Raw genomic sequence first — 9736 nt, 5'->3', positions numbered from 1 at the left:
ATTTAACTCTTTCACTTGCAGTGCCGTAAACCAATTCCTTGGGCCGAGAAATTGTGTTTCTCTGCCATCCAAGTTGTGTTTCACTAGCAAGCGGCGCAGCGTACTTCACCCCGTGGCTGCCTCCCGATGCCCTGCAGCCTGGCCTGCTAATGAACCAAAGGTGCCCGATTTCTGCCAACGCTTCAGACGGCAGAGAGGCTGGGGCTTCATTTTTGTTGCTATATATATATAATTATACACCAGATACACACCACCTGTCTCTCCTTAAACATGTTTTTGCTTAGGACCTGTCTATACAGAATCTGCTGACAATATACTTAATACAGTAAGAGAATTTAAACATGCATGGGGGAAACTATCACAATCTTGACTGGATAACGTCTGAGTCTTCTTATCAGCCGTTAAATTCTGTTATATAAATAAGACATATACATGCATGACATATGTATATGCGTTTTGTGTGTATGTGAATAATATATATATATATATTCATTGTAATATTTAGCCAAATATTTATATTGTCCAGGTGAATAAGAACCTACAGAATTCTCCCGCTCAGGCAGGAAGAGGAGGAGTGGGGGTGGCGCTCTTGGGGGGATTTATATTCATGTTTTTTTCTCAGCCATCCTCCTGCTGCATGTACTTTATGTTTATTAAATAGCGCGACGGGTGACGCACAGAGTAAACACTACAGCTCTCCGCCCGGAGGACATGTTGTCTGTAGAGCGAGTGCTGGAAGGAGGATTACATGCGTGCACATGTATGTAGACTCTCGTGACCGTTCGTTTTGCAGAAAGAACATCCCGGGATCGCGCAGGAAACGACTGGCTGCCGCAGGAATAAACGTCCTCGCAAGCAGGTATTTGTGACAGGAGCTTGTGCTTCCCCCGTAGTGTGGCTACCGTGGGTGATGAGCGCCGTTCTCGTGTGGTTGTGCTTTGAGCCCAGAGCCTGTCATACAGGTGGCGACGCTGACCAATTCGGTGTGAAAATCAAACTGGTCCATGGCTGGCATTGAGCTTCATGCGGTAGAGGACACTCAACTAGTAAAGATATGTGGGAATGGCTCCTGAAATAGGTTTCTGGAGGGTGAGAACACTTGTTCTTTCCCATCCACCAATGCCTGCCATCTGATTGCATATTTCTACTCACAGAAATGTTTACATATTATATGGAACATGAAATCTTCCAATATACCTTTGGAATAATAAAAAGCGGTGAGCGTTAAGCACGAGGAATGCTTGCTTGGCGTTTTACGTGTGGCAGATTGTAATGGTGATTTTTGTTTATGTGTGACAGATGGTAATGGTGATTTTTGTTTATGTGTGACAGATGGTAATGGTGATTTTTGTTTATGTGTGACAGATGGTAATGGTGATTTTTTGGTAATCTGTGGGTAGCAGTACTAGAGCATCCGCTGATCCTCCCACATTCTATTAAGCAGCAGGGAGATCAGTACACGGCAGTCTGGATGTTCTGTTAAATGCAAAAAATATCTAGAAATCTAGAAATCTAGAAATCATTTTCTGTATGCGGATGTAACGGATCGATCTGATTACTGTTGGATAAATACGCAGGAAGTAGGACTGGTGCAACACTGGGATCAGGAATTATCTCAGGAGATTGAGAATTGGTTTATTTTGTTATTATCCTTTAAAATCTAATTTCAAATTCATTATATTAATATAGTTAATATTTTCAGTACCGTTATGCACAATGTCCGTGCGACATCTTATCTTATCTTATCATTGATGGCTTTGTTAACCTTAACTTTTTGCCTCACAGGAAACGCATCCTAATGGCTAATTTGAGAGTTACAGGGGGTTTAACAAGACCCCTGTGCTTGTCCAAAAAGCGCCTTCCAGCTAATTACTGCTTCAAACAGCCAAAGTTGGGGCAAAACATGGATGGCGGAGTCTGCAGTATCCTGTGTTTGTTTTTTTTCTAGATAAAACAATGATTATGAAAGTACCTACAAAGTACGTTAATATGAATCCATCATTGCTGTGGTACTAAACTGTATCCAGCAGTATTTCAATGTTAAACCAGTTTTAGACACATGAGCCTTACTGCTAGGGGCATGCTGGTTGGTCCAGAGTAGAGGACTGCATTGGGATTGCGGCTGCGGTATTTTGTGTGTTGTGAACGGGAGCGGGAGGTCCCACAATATACTTGCGGGTCCTGGTAATCCCGCACACTCCCGCAAGGCTACCGCATTAATTTCAGAGGCGGTTGGTCCTAGCCTCACTTTTATATTCAGCCTTGTTTTCATAGAGAGAGAGGAAGCGGGAGTGAGTTAGTTATGCATGCTGAGCTAAGGACAGGTTCATTTTAGACACCCAACCTGTTTTGGAGCAGGCCCATTTCAGGCAGATTGTTGTAAATCCTAATTATGGTATGTGTAAATAAATGTATTGGAATGGAAGCTGGCGGGATTGGACTCGCATCTTGCAGGATTGGACTCGCATCTTGCAGGAGCGGGCGGTATTGGACTTGCATGTTGCGGGAGCGGACTTGCATGTTGCGGGAGCGGGCGGGATCGGACTCGCATGTTGCGGGAGCTGGCGGGATTGGACTCGCGTGTTGCGGGAGCGGTGGGACTCGCATGTTGAGGGAGCGGACTCGAATGGTGGGGGAGCGAGCGGAATGGGACTCGCATGGTGGGGGAGCGAGCGGAATGGGACTCACATGGTGGGGGAAAGGGCGGAATGGGACTTGCATGGTGGGGGGAGCGGGCGGAATCAGACTCGCTTGTTGGGGGAGTGGGCGGAATCGGACTCGCATGTTGGGGGAGCTGGCGGGATTGGGCTCACAAATTGGGGGAGCGGTCGGGATTGGGCACACATGTTGGGGGAGCCGGATTATAATTGTATGTAGACACAGGCTAGCGTAACCCAGTCTAGTTATAAACTGCTTTCTGACAGATGCATAATAGTCATGTGTACATGTTCTAGCTCTGCTAGTCTAGTCTGTTGGACAAACATTATGACTTCTTTTGGGAAACAAAAGAATGGCTCTGTCTTAATCACCCACTTACACTGTAACTAATGAGTGGAGGGCTTCATTGGATGATCAGGGGTTTCACTGACTGAAAGCGAAGGTGATATAAAGACCACAAAATCCCACTAAAAAATATAGGCCAATAGCCATACCCGAGTCACCATGGAGAAACTCCGGGGGTTTTCTGGACATGGAACCACTCATTGATACCAGGCTTTTTTTAGGGGAGGGGTAGAGGCTTTGCATGCAAATTCTTTAAACAATTTCCTACTTGATTTTGGTGGAAGCACTTTCCTTCACGCAGCCAGTCAGTGGAAAGACATGGCACCGCAGAAGAGGAACGCAGCTGCAGCAAGAGGGGTACAACTTCTTGGTCAGGTGTTTGATTTTTTTTGTTTTGAAGGATGCATATTAAAATACTCAAAAAGAAAAATTGGTCGAGTCTCCAGGGTGAACAAAAGTGAAAATTTACCAGCTTTTGAAGGGTTAATTATGGGTTTTAGGGGGCAGCAAAGCATGGGTCAGGGTTGGGCCAATGTGTAGCCAGAAATAGGTAGGCAGAAAGACGTATTCTGGAATAGAAATCTGGAAAAATGGTACAGCATAATTCCCACCACTATACACTGAGCCAGACATTGACTGCTGCCCCTGAAGCAGCCTGCGTGTGCCCCTACTGCCCCTGAAGCAGCCTGCGTGTGCCCCTACTGCCCCTGAAGCAGCCTGCGTGTGCCAACTCTGCCCCTGAAACAGCCTACCTGGGCCAACTCTTCCCCTGAAACAGCCTGTCTGTGCCAACTCTGCATGCAAATCAGCCTGCCTGTGCCATCTCTGCCACTCCCCTAATCAGCCTACCTGTGCCCCCCTAATCAGCCTACCTGTGCCCCCCTAATCAGCCTGCCTGTGCCACCTCTGCCCTTAAACACTAACTTACTCACTACTAACTTACTGACTTAATTAATTCAATCACCCACTAACATTCATTCACCCACTCATCAATTCACTCTCCTGCACCCCATTACCTCTCTTGAAGATTCCACTGGTCCGGGGGCCAGCCAAGCACCATTGGGCGGCCATGCAGATGTCTAGGAGGCCCGAAGGCTGCCTAACGCAGGTGCCACAGTAGTAAGCTGCTGGCGTGCATTAGGTAGCCGTCAGGCCCCTGATGAATGTCACCCGGGGCGTAATGCCCCGCCTCAACCCCCTTTAGGTGCACTACTGCACGGGAGACACGCTTTAGTGGATTGGGAATTGGGATATGCCGCAAAGCCGCTCCCGCGGAGTGGAGTTTCTCCCACGGTGATAGAGAGAGATGGCGCTTCACCTGGAGTTCCCAGGTATGGGCCAAGAGTGGCAGGCAATGGGCTGGTTAAAAGGGAGATCGCTGATCACAATGATCAGTCCAGTGGCGGAACTACCGGGGTCGCAGGGGTCGCGACTGTGACCGGGCCCTGGAGTTCTGCCAGTCAGGGGGGTCCAAGGGGTGCCGAGCGGTTGCTGAAAACGACCGCTCGGCAACTCTTGGGCCCCCCTGACTGACAGAAATCCAGGATGCCGCCGCCTGCCTCAGCGCTGCCCAGGGTGCAGTGTTGGGAGCGTGAGGCGTTTGTCTCGGGTGCCGGCACTTCACGCTGACCCGAGACAAACTCCTCACGCTCCCAACACAGGAGTTGACGGTAAGTGACCTACAAAGTAGGGAGGGAGTGGGTAGATCGTGAGAAGGGGGGGGTAGGGAGGAAGAGGGTAGATCGTGAGAAGGGGGGGTAGGGAGGAAGAGGGTAGATCGTGAGAAGGGGGGGTAGGGAGGAAAGGGGTAGATCGTGAGAAGGGGGGGTAGGGAGGAAAGGGGTAGATCGTGAGAAGGGGGGGTAGGGAGGGAGAGGGTAGATCGTGAGAAGGGGGGTAGGGAGGGAGAGGGTAGATCGTGAGAAGGGGGGTAGGGAGGGAGAGGGTAGATCGTGAGAAGGGGGGGTAGGGAGGGAGAGGGTAGATCGTGAGAAGGGGGGAGGGAGGGAGAGGGTAGATCGTGAGAAGGGGGGTAGAGAGGGAGAGGGTAGATCGTGAGAAGGGGGGGTAGGGAGGGTTTCTAGTTACACCCCTGGATCAGTCCATTAACACTATAAAGGACTGTGCAGATTTGGCATAGTCCTCCATTCCTTCCTCCTGCACTTCCTTTAAAAGTGAGGCACCGAGATATGACATCATACCGCCAGTAAGCACATCATCGCTGCCCTCAGTTAAGTCTAGGACAGCATTGCAGGCAAAGAAATCGCTGGGGGGTAAGGTGGTTTACGACACCCAGCATTTTCAAGTACTATTTCTTCTATTTCTTGCTGTTTATGTTGTTTTTGCTTACCCTGCCATGATCCTCATGATGTGTACTGCTTTCTATTGTGCATACAGTATTTGTAAGATTAAACGTTTGTATTCTGGAAATGGCTGCACACTGTCTTATAGTGCCTTATTTCCATTTGTAAATATAAAAATCGTATGCAAATGAATGGTGCATTTAAAAAATGATTTATTGAGCTATATAGCGCCAACATATTCCGTGGCGCCGCACTATTGAGTCGCACATAATTTTAAGACTGTAGAAATATCCTTCCTTTAACTAATGCAATGTTTTCAATAGACATTAAAACTTCATCATATTAGCCTTGTCTATACGTGTAGTCAGTAACGTTTTTATAATCTAATTCCGTTGCATTCGATATCTAGTACCTACCCGACAATTCGATAACCATTGCCTGAGAACTCGACGTCTGTCATTGGTGAGGAATCAGCGCGTCACATGCAAGCTCGTTTTAAGTTCTCTGATTGGCCACCGATCTGTTTAGGTTTAAATATCCAGGCAGGAGGCGGGGCTCTGTTGGTGGGCGGTGCTGATTGCTGGGGCGATTTCGGATTGGCCTGAATATTATTTACCTGGGTTTTATGCTTATGATTGCGCTTACCTGCCAAGAACGGTGAAGCCACGCTGTGTGTTGCTTTGCCAACGGCGTCCAACAAGAGTAAAGAAGCTTGGTGTGTTCTATTTTTCAGAGTTGTGTATTGGAAGAGCCTACTTCCGCTAGTGATCGGATAAATCTGTACCGAGGACAATGCACTGCAAGAAACTTAGGAGCGAATATATGAAGCGATTCAAAGACCCCCAGTGGGATGCCTGCTGCAAGTGCTATGAAGACATGCTGAAGTACAGGGTGACCCGGAGGCTGCTGGAACATGCACACAACCCCTGGCTTTGGGAAGGCTGGGATGAGGCTTCAGACTCCAGCAGCGGCCAATCAACCCCACCGAAGCCCTCAGATCCAGCGCCTGCTCCCCATAAGCATCCCCAGTCTGCGCCCCACAAACCCTTAGACCCCAGCACTGCTCCCAGTAAGCTGCAAGAAACAGAGGGGGGTGCCCTGGGGCAGCCTGAAGTGAATAACCGACCAAGACAGACAGAGGGACAGAACAGTACAAACAGCAACCAAAAACACATTCAGGGAGGAGGTATATTCTTGTTTTATGTTTTTTTTCCCCCATACATTAAAGGGGAAATCCCGTATTCACATTTGACAGTATATTGGACATGTGACATCAGCACTATGTTATAATGGTTTAGCATTTATTGCATATGTACTAATGTGTCCAGCTAGATTCTGAGGGTACAGATGTGGACAATAAAGGTTTGCCCTCAGTTTCCAGTTTACTTTAAATAACCTAATTATACCTCCCATGTGCCCCCTGCAGGAGTCACAGTCCATTTTTTAGCCCCCGAATACCTGTCTTTTTTTTATTTTTACCCTGATGTCCATCAGAACATTTTGTGGGTATAAGTGTATAACAATGTTCTAAATTTACAATAATTAATGTTGGGAAGGATGGGGCACTCTTCTAAATTAGGACTGCGCTCCAGCCGCTCAGCTACATGCCTGCTGTTCTCTCGTAGAAGGGCAGCTGGTGCCAAGTACAGCACACTATGGAGGCTGTGTAACTGGACCAGTGAATCAACAGGGAGCCAGATCATCCAACATAGGGTGAGCTGAGCTGCCCCCAGTTTTGTGGCAGAAGGGCAGCCTAATCTCTTGCACCAAAAGCTGGTCTGCCTGGGCTAGAATACGTTGCAGAGTAAAACTATAAACGGCCATCATTGGTCACAATGCTACCTAAAAATCTTGATGAACCCCTGCTTATCAAAACATTTGATAATATGTTGGCCCATTGCTTGGGATTGGGTTTTCAGACATAGAGGGGCTCCCAAAAGATTTGTTGTTTGTTGTAGCCATTTGGGAGACAATGTGATGACCCCATATACCTTTGGCCAGCTGTTGCTCCTCTTATTTCTGCTTTGGGCAGGCAAGAGTGCTGTATGCATTTCTCCCTGCAAATACGTCACATGGATTAAACATGTTTCAAATGCTGGTATTTAAAAGGATGAAGGTATATGTTTCAACTGGCCAGTGTGAGGGTTAGATGTTGACCCATGAGAAGTGTCCCCTAACGAGATTAGGACAGGATTACCTTGGACTCCAACATTGCCACTGTGGCCAATGAGCCAACAGTTTCCTCTCTCGCTGATTTTAGGCAAAAATATCCAGGTTTACTATTCAAATGGTGTCTGTGTGTGGTTCCCACATTCACCTTGCTTATGGATTAAAATGGGCTTGGCTATTAGATTTATTGCCAAATGGGCTAGCGCTCTCACGAACATGCCTTGTATTGTTACAGAAGGTGAAACTGTGACTGAAGAAAAGCCTATCGAGAAAGAAAAATCTTCCAGACAGCAGCACAACCAGAGTGCTTCATCTAGATGGGATGGACAGAAATCAAACAGAAGTCCACAAAGAAAAGAAGTGACCAAAGAAAACAGGCATCCGTTTGCTCTATATGCATGCGGCGAGAAGAAAAAGGATACTGGGAGCCAGAAAACCCATAATGTGTTTGCACCCACACAGGAAAATGAGGTTTGTAGTAGAATCTACATTTTTATTTATATAGTGTCAATAGTTGTACAATAGGAGACATTACTATTCATATTTGGCTGCCCAGCTCACTGCAATACTGCATTGCTAGGGGGGATTTTGTTAAGGCTTTCTCTATCAATATAGCCTATTGATACGACCCCGCTACTGAAGCAAGCAGGCCAATGCTTGTCATCCAGAGAAAGCAGCTCGCAACAACAAAAACAGTGCATTGGGAAAAGATGGCTTATTCATAAGAAACAAATTAATTTAAAGCTTTGGCGCTTTATTACCAGATATATATATATATATATATATATATATATATAATATATATATATATATATATATAATATATATTACATACACACGTTTTTTTTTTAAATGTTGCACAGACCTTGGTTCTACTGCTAAAACAACAGTTCTTTTTCTTCTTCAAGATTCATGAATCTGCTTTGCGAGCCAGGAACAGGCGGCAAAAAGAAAGAAGGAAGCAAATTCTCCAGAAACAGAGAGCGCGTTCTGCTGATGCAGAAACACTTTTAAGAAGAAGAAATTCCCCTGTAGATAATCCTTGGATGACAGAATACATGAGATGCTTCTCGGCAAGAGGCCGTTGATATTGGAGGCTTGTGCAACCCTTCGAAAGTAATGGCTCCGGGTTTCACAAATGCTCTGGTCTGGATAGAATTGGTATTGCTTATATTGCTGTTTGAACTGTGACTGGTAATAGACGTGATTTAAGAGTTTGCGTGTGTTTGATACATTTATTTATATTTCACATACCAATATTTATAAATTATTGTATTTTTTGTATGAAGAATGCATATTGATGATCATGGTTTGTATTTTTGGGGGGAAATACGGGGTTGCATTGGGCAAATAACTGCTGATAACTTTTTTAAATGTTTAACATACATTTATGGAACCATTTTTTATAACTCCACTAAGCATGTCCTCTCCTAAGGAAGCCGCATTTTTATCATAGAGACCGAAAGATGGGCACTAATAGTAAGTTATTTTAATGGAGACGTAAACTAATGAACATACTTTTGTATAACGATGCTTCTAATGTTCTGGGTTTGTAATCTTAACAATGAACTCTCCAGGGTGGGCTCTTAATCCATAGTAAGGTAAACTGGTTTATTGCATCGATTCTTACCTACAACTGGGGGAAGGGTAAAAAAAAAATGTACTGACAGCTGATGTATCGGGACAAAGCATGGCAACTCTTGCAGTTGCAATTCAATGTGCCAGTTTTACATTAATTTATATAAAGGTTTTATGAACAGTATGGTCATTTTATTTCATGTAAATGGTCTTGGCAGTATTGTAGATACACTAATTATGTCCACAAGCAATGCAACTTTGCTCCCTAAATCTTATATGATCGTATTCAATTGAAACGAAAAGTCAAAATGGTGCCAGTTTTGTAGGTGTTATACGTTAACATAGTCAAGGTCAATGTGTTTATTTTTATATATATTTATATATAAATTTGTATTATTATTCCCTTGAGTAGATAAAGAATCCAGAAGTCGGACATTTTCTTTTTAACCTTACATTTATTGTAAATCATCCCTTGTGGAATTGTTGTAATAAGAGTGGTATTTGTATATTGTAGAAAAAGGTTTGTATTAAACTAGATTAATGTAATTTATTTTACCAGGTTCTATAAGAGTAAAACATGCCGCGATTACCTGAGTGTCCATATCTTAAATAACAGATTGCTCACCTGACAATCCCCTTCATTTTCACTTTGTTTACTGCATGCCAAAAAAGTTTATAGTTTA

At 44.9% G+C, this 9736-nt stretch overlaps 1 protein-coding gene across 2 annotated transcripts; it reads left to right on the top strand.

The window, feature by feature from the left end:
* Positions 1-662: 662 nt before the first annotated feature.
* Positions 663-9234, top strand: CCSAP (centriole, cilia and spindle associated protein). 2 transcript variants are annotated; one of them, XM_053458498.1, is made up of 4 exons: positions 663-859; positions 6040-6492; positions 7711-7946; positions 8384-9234. In XM_053458498.1, the coding sequence occupies exons 2-4, from the start codon at positions 6099-6101 to the stop codon at positions 8561-8563; spliced, it is 810 nt and encodes a 269-aa protein (XP_053314473.1). In that variant the 5' UTR covers positions 663-859; positions 6040-6098; the 3' UTR covers positions 8564-9234. The 2 variants fall into 2 exon arrangements, with proteins under 2 accessions (XP_053314473.1, XP_053314472.1); XM_053458497.1 differs by lacking the exon at positions 663-859 and having other exon boundaries at positions 5873-6492.
* The last annotated feature ends 502 nt before the right edge of the window (positions 9235-9736 follow it).

Source organism: Spea bombifrons, chromosome 3 (genome assembly GCF_027358695.1).
Source record: "Spea bombifrons isolate aSpeBom1 chromosome 3, aSpeBom1.2.pri, whole genome shotgun sequence".
Taxonomy (NCBI): Eukaryota; Metazoa; Chordata; class Amphibia; order Anura; family Pelobatidae; genus Spea; species Spea bombifrons.
The sequence above is the reverse complement of the archived record's forward strand: the minus strand, read 5'-3'. Positions and strand labels throughout refer to the sequence as shown.